General features: G+C 41.2%; 1 protein-coding gene across 1 annotated transcript in view; it reads left to right on the top strand.

Moving 5' to 3' along the window:
* The window catches only part of LOC108799685 (contactin-2-like), a 135,626-nt gene that overhangs the window by 48,339 nt on the left and 72,001 nt on the right, over positions 1–15,286 (top strand). The window contains exons 8-9 of the mRNA XM_018571585.1: positions 65–214; positions 1,180–1,250. Coding sequence (XP_018427087.1) covers positions 65–214; positions 1,180–1,250 — 221 coding nt within the window. The remainder of the gene's footprint in view (positions 1–64; positions 215–1,179; positions 1,251–15,286) is intronic.

The raw sequence follows: 15,286 nt of genomic DNA on the forward strand, positions 1-15,286 counted from the left end.
GCTGTATAATATTTAATGTATGCACCAATAATACTTTTGCCTACTTCTTTTGTTGTTCTTGCAGATCCACTTACTGTGGAAGGTAATGCAGAATCAGCTCTTGTGGTTGGCCTTTTACCATGGACTGACTACCTTTTCCGAGTAGTCGCCAGCAATATTTTAGGAGTAGGGGAGCCAAGTGCTCCTTCTTCCTTGGTGAAAACAAAAGAGGCCGGTAAGATACTGTCTTTAAAATGCCTTTACTCTGTGCAATGCTACACCAATGTGTACAGTCAATGATTGCCACTACAATAGGAGGTTGAATATAGTGTGTTTAGCAGCTGGGCATCATTGTAGATGATTATCCAGTCTGAGGTCCTAGTTACATAGTTCAGGTTCACAGTTACATTTGATATTCCTAGAGAATGAGTAAAATTCCATAATTAACTAAAATTATTCTTTGAATCAGTTCTTAAATAATAAATGTCTGTGTATATGTCAAGTGTGAGTTGGTATATCTCCAAGATACAAAGACACTAGAAATTGTTTTGTTAATGGGAGAACAAAAATATGGAACTTTCCTTAATGCAACTACTGTTGGATCTTAGAGGTGCTATGTATGCCCCAAAAAACTTCACCTCTGGGCATATGTAGCATGCACTTTTCCCTGCCGCTTTTACTGACAACCTAGCCAGGACCTGCTGCATACATTTAGAAGCCTATTAAAAAAATAGACCTTCTGATCAGAGTTTATTTGCAGATCAACGGAATGAGTGTTGATCTGCGTATGATGTTTGTTAAAGCAACCTTAAAATTAATTAATTTTTTTTTTTTAAATTAAACTCCTCCAGAGGAGGAGATCATAGTCATCTATGCATCTAGCATGGTTTTGCTAATGCAATTGTGATTATACACATCCAAATTATTATAGGTAGGGGACGTAGGCATTTTTTTTATAGGGTTATGCCAAGACATAAGTAAAGTACATCAGTCAAAATAACCCTTTGTTAGTCTGCATATTCCTAAAACTTAAAAATTGAAATGCTGCTGCTTGCTGTTTTGCTATGGGCATAACATAAAACTAATGCATAAGTGCTTATCATATTAACATTTCAGTATGTGTATATTGGAGTGTGTTGTTGCCGATGGCCTTAGATAAGCATTGGGAATTGTCATTAATTAAGATTATCATTTTTGCAGCTCCTAATGTGGCTCCATCAGGGGTTAATGGAGGTGGAGGTACACCAAATGAACTCACTATCAACTGGACGGTGAGTAAACATCCAGTGCATTGCAAAGCGTAATAAAATAACCATGCAACACTATATTGAAAGTAAAAAGGTGAGAACATACTGGTAGGTTTCTAGGTGGTAGTTGAATTTTGAAGCCGCAGGAATATACAGTGGTAGTTGAATTTTAGAGCCGCAGGAATTATTTAAAAAAACAAAACAACTTAGAAATACAACTATTATTTTCACACTACACATGCAGATAAGGTGAGACGTTTAAAGAGGTTGCGTTTCAAATATTGATAATGCAATGTGTGTTTATTATTAGCACTCAGTTTAAATCGCAGTATTGATGAATGGCTGAAAATGGCTGACCCTATAGCAAGCTCCCAAAATAAAGGTTTTGTCAGTGCTGAAACTATATTGTTTTATCTTGTGTATCTTGGGTTTACTTATAATGTAACCTATGTCTTTTTTTAAAATAATAAATGTTTATTAAGGGTTTTAAGACAAGTAACATGAAAGACATGTAAACATGGAGATCAATGCAGTACAGATTCACATAAATACACTCCATCGTGAGACATAGGCTTATGCATGCACATGGGTATATTCAGCTCCATATCACGGAAATACACATGTCGACTCATGCAGTGTATGGTAGGCGTCATATTTCAATAACAGCTGTGTGTGTCTCAGTCAGGAGACTGTTAAGGCTGAGTGGTATTATCGCATTTTTCCCCATCTATCCAGACAACATTAAAGAAGGAGGACAAGGAAGGAAGTACATAGAAAACACAGGGCCCACGGGACAACATTTTGGGGGGGTGCTTGCCAGATAGAGAGGCAAGTCAGGGCGGGAGACATATAGGGAAAGGCGCTTAGTGGGACAGGGAGGAGGGGAGGAGAGGAGGAGCTTCCGCCGGAACCAATGGCACATTCGTCACTGAGGGTGGCATACTGAGAGATATTAGATGCAATGCACTGGTCAATAGTCCATCAGGGGGCCACTGGTCAAATTACAGGGCTCTAAATGCCGCTGAATCCATATATAAAATCCAAGGGGTCCACAAGGTTGCACATTGAGGTTGACGCTCATGTAAAGAGGCCGTCAGCTCTTCAAAGCGCATGATCAAACCCACTTCGGCAATCCACTCCTGCAAGGTCGGGGCAACCACCGTGTTCCAGTGGCGTGGTATCACGTTCCAGGCCACAGCCAAGAAGAACCGGAGTAGATCCCTCTTAACGGAGGCTATTGAGCCAGGTAGAATAGAGAGGAGAGCAATCTTGGGTGAGGCTGCTAGGTCCGTCCCCATGACCTGGTTATAAACGTGAAAGACCTTATTCCAGAATGGCATCAGGAGCGAGCAGTCCCACCAAATATGCAGGAGGGTCCCCTCCGAGGCCAGGCATCGCCAGCATAGTGAGGGCCTATCAGGAAATATTCTATGTAGGAGAGTTGGGCTACGGTACCACCGGGTTAAAATTTTATATCCTTTTTCTTGAGCCGAGCAGGCCACAGAGAGCTTATGAGTAATAACGCAGGCGGTTCGGATCTCCTCATCCGTAAGGGTAATCCCCAAGTCCCTCTCCCAACTGGATATGAACGGTAAACGTCCCTGGAAGCGCATCGGAAGCAGCTGACAGTATAGGAGAGAGATAACATCCAGACAACAGAGGGACTCGAACCAGGAAAGAGGGCGATGTAGGGTGGCCCGGTCCCCCAGCGCAGTATAGTACGCACGAAGTTGGAAATATAATAGCCAGGCTCCGGGCGTGTGGGGACGGTCCGCCAGTAGGGTGACCAGAGATTTCAGGGCCGATCCTGTGAGGGCCTCGGTCAAGGGCGAAGGCTCTGCTGCTGACCAAGAGAGGAAGCTAGAGGAGATGCAGCCCGGTGGAAACGCTGGATTGCCCATTATGGTAGTCATATGGCCCACATAAGAGGACAGGACAGGCGTTTTGAGAAGAAGATCCAATGCTTTTAAAAGCGGAGGAAGAGCGAAAGGGAGAGTCGATGAATGAGGGCAGTGAGACGGGGCAATCCAGGGTACGGAGAAAGGGAGCACCGGTGAGACAAGTGACTCCAGGGAGACCCAGAGTTTGTGTGCTCTGTGGTGCTTCCTGTCAAGAATCTGGGCAAGGAGCGCCGCGTAGTAATATGTCTTCAGGTCGGGAAGGGCCAGACCCCCTGATTCCTTGGGTCGGGTCATGATGTGATAGGCCAGAAGCGGGCGCTTACCAGCCCAGATGAAGCGGAGCAATGCAGAGCGCATTTGCCGGAAGAAAGTAGCGGGCAGGACAAGGGGGAGAGTTTGGAAAAGGTATAGAAAGCGAGGTAAAATATCAATTTTAAAGAGGGCAATTCTTCCCAGCCAGGAGTGACGCAATGAGGTCCACGTTTGCAGGCGTGTGATAGTAGACTGGAGAAGTGGAGCAAAATTCAGGCGATATAGGTCTGCTTGGTTCGGGGTTAGGAATACACCTAGGTATTTAATGGCTGTATGTTGCCATTTGAAGCGAAAAGTGTCTCGGAGATAGGTAACTTCAGACGAGGGGAGGGAAACATTAAGGGCCTCTGTTTTATGCAAGTCCCTGGAGCCCAGAACTGACAGCCCAGGGACTGGAAGTGATGCAATCTGCATCGCTCCCGGTCCCATAGAACGGGGAGTTTAGCGATCCGGTATTTGTATGCAACGGCTTAATTCTTTCATTAATTAGCTTTTACATAAGTTTAACTATTTCATTAATGAATGCTTCAATACTGAGGCATTCATTAATGAATGGTAACCGCTGAGGATCAGCAGTTACCAGCTTTTTTTTAGAGCCGCAAATAACTGGTCACATACACCACATACAGTGGGTACGAAGTCACGAAGGGGTTAAATAACACCTCTTGGATGTCATGGTGCCAAAGTACTGTGCCCCTCTGTTCTTTTAGTGGGTAAAACAGGTTTGGTCGAGGCGGAATAATGCACAAGGAGCCCAGTATAACAGTAAGAGTTGCCAGCTAATGGCATGATTGGAAGTTTACTCATACGGTAGGAATATTATTAAACAAAAGGGAATAGAGCGCTACCTCTGTGTGTAAAATCGTTTATTAAGATAAATAAAACAAGGGATATAAGTTCTCACAAGCAAACGTTTTGATTCTGATGAAGGGGGCTTGGTCCTGAAATGCGTCAATATTGGCTGACTGCAGTTGGAGGACAGTGATGTGACCAGAGGCAACTGTGTTACATAGTCGGGGCGATACCATGTTGGGTTAACAGACAGTGTGGCCTCTTGTTTGTTGTTAAAGCGTGATGAAAACGTTATCCCTTGTTTTATTTATCTTAATAAACGATTTTACACATGGAGGTGGTGCTCTGTTCCATTTTGTTTTCTATGTTCGTGGTGGAAGCCCCAGAGCCTTGGATGAGCAAAACTGTGAAAAACTGTGATAAACTGTTGAAAACTTTGAGTATGCAACAGCAAGTGGACCGTTCAGCTGGCAGCCATTAGCGCCAAGAGTTAAGAAAACTGTTTGTCTGATAGGAATATTATTAGTATATGGAGAATGGACAACTATATGATATTGTATTGGAGAATGGATTTATGCTCTTCTTCAGACGTGCTGTAAATACTTTCTATCTTTTGTTCTTAAATGGATGCTGGATAAACTTTGTCCTTTGAGTATTCATTAATATTATAGATACTGCATATGAATAATTTTATTTATAGTAATAAATATAATTCAAATCCAAGTGACACCATACTCTTAATCATTAAATAACAAATGGAGGCCTTACTCGAAATTTTCTTTCTTTTTATTTTTTTAATTCAGATGATTTTTATTGAATTTCAACAACATGCAACATACACACAAACTATCAAACATAACAAAGTAAAATAAAGATAAAAGTAGAACAAAACACATGAAGCATAGGCCCTGTTACACAGGGAAACCTCACAGACTGCAGTAAAACATATCATGCATAGGATGTACACAACTTGATTAAAGAGTAGAGTACCAATTCTCAGTACAAAGGGTTGTTGAAAAGACTGCAGCATATATAAAACTGTATACCACATTTCCTGTCAAGCAAGTGCTAACACACGTCTCTAATTCCATCTATTCCAATATAGGAGATGAATCAATCCATCTGTTCCAAATCATGTAATATTTATCTAAAGTGCCCCAGTGCTGATATGTGAGCTTTTCAAAGTAAATCAGGTGATCTAGTTCAGTAATCCAGTCCCTGGTTGAGAGTGGGGTGGCAGATACCCATTTCAAGACTAGAACTTGTCTGGCAGCACATAAAGCTCTGGATACTGCCGATGAAAACGACTCCAGCCTAGAGGATTCAAAAATACACAATAAACATGTCAGGGAAGTATTAGGATTAGAAGTTCCAAATATCTCCTTTAAAAAACCTTCTAACTAATACTGACAGCAGAACAGAAATTATTTTTGATTTGGTAGCAGTTGCCACAATTCTGGGTTGTATGATGCCCAGCATTACCCAACACTTCCTAAGTTCCCAGGCAGTCATTGGGGCACCACCTACAGTAGTCTGGACTACAGGAGGTGCCATGGTCACTTTCAGAAACTGGTGGCTGCAGCACATGTGTGCACCATTCTACTCCACTCACAGGCTGCTGCTGGATGAAGGATTACTAGAACTATTCAGTTCACATGACGGCTGCACTGAAGAAGATTTAGGGCAGGTTCACGCCATTTTCTGGAGCAGATTTGGACCAGATCTGGAATGCACTGCGTTGCATTTTGCCACGTTTTTGCTGTGTTTTTGACGCATTCCATTTTAGGTCTTGCTGGGGGACCTCTGCAAGACCTACAGATAGCCAGGAAAAGAGCAGCACAATGCTTGAGAGACATGAACTTACCACAGTTGTTCTTTTCAGAGCTGCTCAAATGATCATAGCCAGAGACAACCTGGGCAGCAATGCCTCTCCACTCTCCTCTCCATCTTCCTATTATTGTTCTTATTTTGCCTATGCCTCGGATCATACAGCTCTGGGCAGGCTTCCACAAGTTCTACAAAGAATTTGGTGTCCACTTCAGCTATACATAGTTACATAGTTACATAGTATTTGAGGTTGAATAAAGACATTAGTCCATCAAGTCCAACCTATTAGGATCTCATTCTAGGAGTACCTGTACCCCTGTATATTACGGTCCCTTAAGAAATCGTCCAAAAGTTTCTTGAACAATTCCACATTCTTTGCTGAAATCACTGTCTGTGGCAGTGAGTTCCAGACCCTAACTGATCTTACTGTGAAGAACCCCCTTCGCCCCTTGTGCTGGAATTTTTTTTCCACCAATTTTAGGTGGTGGCCTCTAGTTTTTGTAATGGAGTTAATTTTAAACAGTATATCGCTAATGTTGCTGCCACCATTGAACATTTTGTACATGGAGATCATATCCCCCCTCAATCTCCTCACCTCCAATGTGAACATGTTTAAATTTAGTAGCCTTGTCTCGTAGCTCTGGTCCTCCATACCCCTAGCTATCATCGTTCCTATCTTCACAAATCTCTCTCTTCACAGAAGCAGGAAGTCCAAGGGTGATGAGATCGTTCAAAACCAGTCCCCCAAAAAACCTTTCCCATTGTGTTGTGTTCCGGTGCATTCTGGTGCGTTTTTGACGCATTTTGACGCGTTTGTGCACGTTCTGGTGCGTTCCAGACTAGACAAAATGTGACATGCAGTATTTATATGGTCTGTTCTGGAACTGACTGCAATGGTGGGAATGGAGGCCAAGAAGAGCATAGCGAAACATTGGGATGCATTTTAGGTCCAGAAACAATCTGGTCTGGACTGGAGGTGATCTGGAGGTGGTGTGAATGGGCCCTTACAGGCATTTAGATAGTAATTTTCAAAAATAAAATACAGCAAGGTGTGCAGGGAGTGGGAGAGAACGAGGTTCTGTGTTTTAATATGGTTCTGGAATTGAGCTACAATCAAACTCTAAATCCCCCCCATTCTTTACCAAAAGTATAAGACATTATTATTCAAATTCTTATATATTTTTTGTCTTAAATGCACTACTTTATTAATAAACTACAGGAAATACAGTGCTTCAATCAAACAGTGCACATCCTATACCGTTGGTGAAGAGTAGTCCATACGGACAATATTTGAGACAAACGAAATTGTACACAACAATCAGATTTTCTTTAGGAAGCAAATCTTTTGAAACATTGCTTACTTTTACGAAGCTATAGTAAATCCTGCTTGAAAAAAGCATACCAAAGAGCCAATGATCAAATCAGGACTACTTTACTTTATAGCAAGAAATCTAAATCACTAACATCGGTTTCTTCGACAACCAAATTAGTCACCACTTATCAAATAAAAAATATACTGAAAGAACATTGGCCTATTTTGACTTCAGATTGGGTAGTTCGTAAATATATTAAAGATACATCTGAATTGGTTTTCCATAGAGCACGATCCATTAGAGATAGAGTGACTAGAAGCCATTTTGAAGATCATACTGACTTGATCATGAAACAAACTGAAAGAGGTATTTTTCAATGTGAAACATGTCCTCAATGCCGCTGGATATATGAAAGCAAATATATCACTTTGCCGAATGGCCAAGAATGGAAACTAAAGGGCCATTTAACTTGCGACATGACAGGGGTAGTATACCTAATGACATGTAAATGTGGGGCCTTTTATGTGGGTAGGACTATCAGACCCTTTAAAAAGAGAATAAATCTGCCATACTCTCCTTCCCCCTATCAGAAGCCCTAGACACATTCCTTATGTTTTCTCGAATATTTCCTAGTCCCTTCCCGCTCCACTCTCTGATCCGTTCCTACCCCTAGACCCACTAGACACAGATTATATGTTAAGTACCAGCCTTACAGGCAACCTTAGATTGAAAGAATGTTAGAGTTATAGGATCTTTTACTGCACAAACCGATTGTATTGGTGGCCGTTTTACAGTTCTCACGCTAATTCGACCACCTAAAATTGTTCCAGTACGATAATGCCTCTGCTCTACCGTGATATGCATTGTATTAGGTTTTGACTTGTGGTCTTATAATGTATGTCAACTCCAACCATGTTAATACCTATGTATTGACCAAGTCTGAATGCAAATAAAAAATATACTTGCAAAAAAAAAAGAATACAAGACCACATTTATCTCATCACTAATGGTAAGCTGACTACATCAAGCTGTCGCCATGTTGGTCTCCACCATGGTTTCGATCCAAATATGATCGAAACCACCTTTATTATTTTGGAGCATATACAGGAGGACATACGTGGTAGAAACCATGATCAAATCTTGCTAGAGCGAGAAACAAAATAAATATATCACCAACTACCCCGGTTTAAATGAAATGATCAGTTATAAGCCGTTCTTATAGCTTTATATATTTATATGAGCAATAAAATAAATAGATAAGGAAAGCCACATCAAATTAACAGCTAAAACCAATTCTCTATTCTCTTGTATTTTCCTGTATTTTATTTATTTTTTATTTAATTTGTTGAATATTTTGACCCCTTATTCATTTAGCAAATTGGCATATATATATATTATCTTGGTGTGAAAACCCTTTTTGGCAATGAATCAATATATGTATGATACCAATATGTTCATGTACTATGTTAAGATGTTTTCATTGCGTACATACACTGAGTGGCCAGATTATTATGACCACCCCATCAGTACTTCGTTGGGCCACAAGATGACTCCACGAGATTACTTTGTTGGGCCGCTTCGCATCTCCACGAGATGTTGAAATGTGATGCGAGGAATCTGACACTGCACTGTTGCCCTTATGTTGTCTTGTCACTCTCCGTTCTGCCCTAACATTGACTAGTCGCTGACGGCCACAATTCGCACGTTCAGACCCAGATTTTTGGCTGACAGTCCAGTCTTTAAACACTTTAACAACAGCTGCTCTTGAACATTTAACAAATTCTGCTGTTTTGCTGATATTCAATCCATGGCTCCGAGCGCCAACAATCATCCCACGTTCAAAGGCTGTTAAATCGCGTATTTCTACTGTAAACAACCTGCTTCCCTATTTATAATGGTCTGGCCCTCTAGCAACTTCAGCACGAAATTATAGCTAATTATAGATAATTTGCCTACAAACATCAGGTGGTCATAATAATCTGGCCAATCGTATTCAACCAGTTTACAGTTATGTTTACCACTATAATACTTAAGGGTGTATTAATTTTGTAATTTAATTGGGACTTTGACTGTGCATACCTTTTTTATTTCCTTTTTAACCAGCCAGCGACAGAGCCTTTTTCATTACAATCTTATGGATCCGTTCTTCTTTTTTTCCTTCGAAGGGTCAGTTAGTTGTCCTTTTATTATTTTATTTTCTGTTGTGGGGGGGTCGTGGGGACGTTTTGGGGGTCTACTTCTTTTCTTGAGCTCCAGGTTATGACAGCAATATATGTTGGATTTCCGATGCGCATGCGCGGGTCATGTTGGGTCAGCGTGTGTGCGTCGGACATATTCTGTATGATGATTTATTTCAGCTCAATTTATGTTATTTATTTCCTGCTGCTCGTGTGGTATCGAGCCGCCACACCCTTTTAGTGATTTAGAGTTTTTAGGGAGGTATTTCAATCTGGAACCGCCTCCCTCCTTGGTTCTTTGTGTGCCCCTCTTGCGTCCCACGTTGCGCATCGTGGCCCCGCCATCGATGGCGTGGCCATGCTGTGCAACGTTTGGGGGGAAGCATATAAAGTGGCCGCGCTTGCGGCATGTCAGTCTGCAGCAGTGGAGGAGTGTGTCTGGATGGGACGAAGGTACGGAGGGTTTCTATTACTATTTTATTATATCATTTCATTATCATCTGTTATCATCCACCTGCAGCTTCCATAGAAATTGAAATTAAAATATTTCCTTTATAATGTAATTGGGGTCTTCTCTGTGTTCATCTATCTATCTATATATAAGTATATGTATATACAAGTGTATTGTTCGCATTATTAATTAACACGGTTTTATATCACACATATGTTTATAATTATGTTCAATATTTATTTTAATGATTATTTACACATATAAACTTTTATGGATTTATTGCATTTATGCCATTTATCTTGCACTGCCTGCGCTCAGGTGGGGGCCCGTTGCCTCCCCTCCTGCTCCCCCGCATTTGACAATCCCGCCGCTCAGGGCCACACAGGCAACTGGATCTGCTGCTGGGGGAAGAGACTCTGTCTCAGTTTCACCCTGGAGCAGCCCGAGGGCGAGCGATCAGAAGGGGCCCACTGGCGGAACTACCAGGGTGAGGTCGCAATTGCGGGGGGGGGGGACCCAGAGAGGAAGAAGAGGGCAGCCCCCAGTTAGTGCCACTGCTTCCCCACCACTATGCCACTATGCAAATTCTGCTATGTGGAAGAGGACCCTATTAGACCGCCCCCTGGACGAAAGAAGGTTCTGCAGGAGTCAGGTTAGAGTCTGGACTAGGAAGGGGAGGGGGAAAGCTGGTGATAGTCTGCATTGATGATTTTTATTATAATGTATTGCTGGGACTTGTAGTCCTGCATAGCTAGTGGTATACTGCATTGCTGTATAATGATTATACAGCAATGCAGAATAGCACCAACTACGTAGTACTACAAGTCCCAGCAATGCATTACAGGTGAAACTCGACTAATTAGAATATCGTGCAAAGTTCATTTATTTCACTAATGCAACTTAAAAGGTGAAATTAATATATGAGATAGACTCATTACATGCAAAGCAAGATAATTCAAGCCGTGATTTGTCATAATTGTGATGATTATGGCTTACAGCTCATGAAAACCCCAAATCCACAACCTCAAAAAAGTAGATTATTACATGCAATCAATAAAACAAGGATTGTACATAGAACAATATCGGACCTCTGAAAAGTACAAGCATGCATATGTACTCAGTACTTGGTTTGGGCCCCTTTTGCAGCACTTACTGCAATTACTTTTGCACGATATTCTAATTATTCGAGTTTCACCTGTATATTTGTAAGTAGGGATGCACCAGTGCCAATACTGTGCATTTTCACGAGTACTCCTACAATTACAAACTAACACTTTGTAAATAAATGCCAGTTTCCTCGTTAATCTGGTCTGTGCGCAAGCACAGATACTGGGTCGGCGGTCTGGACAGCGCACCAGCTTGGGGACCTCGGCAGCCTTCCTTTTAACCACACTGTGCCATGGCGGTTGGGGGCCCTTCATGGTTTCTTGCCCCGGGGCCCTGAAGGTTCTAGTTACGCCTCTGAGGGGACCCGGGCCCCCCCCAATATTTTACAATCCTGCTTAGGGCCACACACACTACTGCACTCTCACGTGATGCTTGAGCTGTCTTTTAAAAGCAAGATTATCACTAAGAATTTAGGGCTCAGAAACTTAAAAGAGAACTAGGGGGTAAGTGTTTTTCCCCATAGTTCTCTTAAGGGTCCCGGGGGGACATATACTAGCCTCCTCCCGTGACCCAGAGCTCAGTATATCGCAAGCTACAGCTTGCGGTTTACTGAGACCGCCACAGCTGGGACGGATCCCGACATTGCTGTCGAGATCCACCCAGCTGCGTCAGTAACAGCGGGCTCTGCCTACCTACAGTCAGAGCCAGCTGTGCCCACCCTCCCCGTTCGTTCCTCCACTCAGCGCTGGAGGATCGGAGCGGGGGGAGGGATTCCTGCAGTGAGCCGTGACAGACTGACAGTTCATTGTCACATGTCGGCTCGAACTACGAGGATGAATGATTTTCACTCACCTTCACCTCAGAGTTCTGGAGTGAGTTCTGGAGTGAAAAAGAAAAAAATGTCTCTTTCTCAGTCGCATATTGCTTTTCCCTCCGTGTGGCAGAGTACTTGGCTGTGACGGCTTGTATTAATATTTTCTCTAACTCTCTTTATCTCTCTCATCATTTCAATATGATTTTTTAGCAAATGTATGACCTCTGCACCCTGTTCATTACTTCCCTCTGACCTCTGCACTCTGTTCATTACTTACTCTTGGCCTCTGCACTATGTGTGTTAGTTCCTTCTGACCTCTACACTCTGTGCGTTGCTGACCTCTGCACTCTGTGCGTTGCTGACTTCTGCACTTTGTGCGTTACTTACACCTGACCTCTGCACGCTGTGCATTACTTCCTTCTGACCTCTGCACTCTGCTTTGACCTCTGCAAGAATCTAGGTCAAAATAGCCAAACCAGAAAAATGCTGCCATTTAGCTCACTTTTCAAATTGTCTATATTGATCTAGCTTTTGAAATTCTTCTACCAATTCCCCTGCAATTTAACATTTAGTGAATAGACCTGCTGTTATGAAAATAGCATGGAGAAATCATTTCTGTGACACAAAAATGTATATGTGAGTGGGGCTTGTGGATGGGTGCACCACCGATTCACAAGCCCCATCTGTGATGGACCTCCTGGGTACCTCCATCCGTAAATCAGCTTCCTCTCCCCTGGAACCCGAATTCCAGTGTCCTCAGCCCAAACCTGCCTAATTATTGGATAGAACCAATGTTCAATGTCCAGAATTATCCCCCTTCAGTGCTGCTGGATTCACAGCCTGTACCTATAATACACACAGGGTCACTTAAATGTAATGCCAGGGAAAATATGCAGTACATCCCTCCACACATAAACCTAGGAGAATGGTTAATTGTAACCCCAAGAGGTCCGAGGGGGGTCTCTATAGTCCTAGGCCCATAGTCAGTAGGAAGGAGGCTAGCCCTCAGGCTCCTCCAACAGCCCCAGTGACGGTTCAGTCCGTCACACCATCCACATATACATTCTTGTATGTGGGTGGAGCACAAGGGGGCCCCATAATCATGTATTGCCTGCGTACCCCATGTGTTGTCAGTCCGCCCTGCAGTAAACTATGTAAAGTGCTTAAGATGTTTTCACGGTACAATGTATATATACTGTATATATATTTACTTAATTTATAGGAATGACAAATATCTCATTCAACATTTTAAACAAACTGTAATCTGGTATGCGAGTAAGAGTAATATACAAAAAACGTGTGGTTTCCCAATACAAAACTAATTTCTATGCTACGTGCACTTTCGCTCAAAATGTAACCAATTGAAATAATAATACTAGAGGTGCGCTTACCCGCAATATCAAAATATATATTATGAAAACCAAGAAATAACACCCCCCCCGCTGCACGACAACACTTTATAATGTGCATGAACTCACAAGTTTTACGTTTTGGTTAGACCATTGAAGTTGGACACAATAAGTTACACAGAGACTTGCTGATTCAGTAGTTATATATTTTTTATTAAGTTGATAATTATTTTTTCTTTGTGATTTTTTTGTACACATTGACACAAAATGGATTAGTGATATATGCACTTTTATGGATTTTTATTGGTTTGCATAATATATATTTTGATATTGCGGGTAAGCGTGCCACTAGTACAGGATTGTTATTTCAATTGGTATTAAGAGCAAAAATCTTCTTTCTTACGTAAAACCGAAAAACGGTTTTCCCCTTGAACAGGTTTATCAACTTTTTCTATCACCTGTACTCATAAGTTTTCCATGTTAGAATCATGCTTTCCAACAAATACTGTAGCAACATTAGTGCTCTTTACTATCGAGATGATCTCTGAATCCTTGAGGCCATCCTCACGTATTGGATATGGCATACAGTATGTCACAGGTGAATAAATAAAAAACATATCCTATATTACAGCTGACCAATTGCCTTATGCCAAATATTGTTTCCAGTTACCACTGGAAATTTCAACAAACTCCTAAGAACGTCCTCTGTGCCAACAACTAGAACATCTGTCCAATGTTGTACCTCCATCTGTAATCCTTTTAAATAAACAACATCAATTACCATAAATAACTACAAGACTTAGTACAGTAATATGCATGATCCAAGTTATAATACAACATGTTGCAGTGACCTAATTAGTGACCTAATTAGTCATAGCAAGTTGAATAGATGATGTAATTCTTTAGATGCCTCAACATGTTTCGCCTTAAAAAAAAGGCTTCCTCAGGAGGACTTCGGTTCTAAAGAAAACTAATCGATACATACCAAATCAATAACTGTGTTGACACGTATTCAGACATTCAATACAGACAACACAAAAGTAATATACAAAAAAAAAAAATATACATATAGACAATTAAAAATAGACCTTCAACTTGGCATAGACCAGCAACGAAAGGCCACCCAGGTGGAAAAAATGGGCCAAATCCTTGAATCCCTTGGGAGGGTCGTGATGGAAAGCAGGTCACAAAAGGAGGAGAAGACAGGGGAAGGGAGAAAGCCGTGTTCTAAATTATTATCAATGATGCAGCTATTAAAGTGTATATAATATAAATATCGTGAAAAACAATAAACCATTATTTATTCCATTATATCATTTAATTGTGTACATTTATAAATGTAATAAAATTAATAAAGTGATGGTAAATTAGTTAAAGTGATTTAATTGAATATTGATTAATATGTGCAATTTTTTATTAATTTAAAGTGATTATTTGTTAATAGCAGCTTTGGGCAGTGTGCAGGCAGTGCCCGAATGCCCGAACGGTCAGTCCACCCCTGGTTTACTGAAATATATGGTTTAAATGGTCATTTTATGACTACTGGTTTAGCATGTTAATACACAAAGTGAAGTAATATAATAAGATATTTGAATGTCCTTAAAGAAACTAATCATAGTAATAGACTGCTTTCCAGCCAACAATTGTGAGCATCTCTGAAAACATATAGTTCAGTTCTTAATTAAGCGTATATAATAAAGAGGTGCTAATGATTAATGACATAATGAGGCTGATTTAGTAAAGGAGTTGAGAATCCTCTCGTACAACATTGTGTGAATATTCACTCCAATGATCCAGTCATGTGTTCACTTTGAATACCCAATCATGGAAAGACAGTTTTTACATGATAGGAGAATTGGTGTGAATGTTCACACAGTTTTTTGTGTGACGGTCTTCACAGTCTTTAGTAAATCAGCCAAACAGTGTAGGTTGAATAAAACCGATTAACTGAAGCAGAAACATCTGTGTAGAGCAGAGGTGCCCACAATTTTTTGTGTTAAGATCTACTTTTGAAATG

Source organism: Nanorana parkeri, unplaced genomic scaffold (assembly GCF_000935625.1).
Source record: "Nanorana parkeri isolate BGI_ZX_2015 unplaced genomic scaffold, ASM93562v1 scaffold1787, whole genome shotgun sequence".
NCBI lineage: Eukaryota > Metazoa > Chordata > Amphibia > Anura > Dicroglossidae > Nanorana > Nanorana parkeri.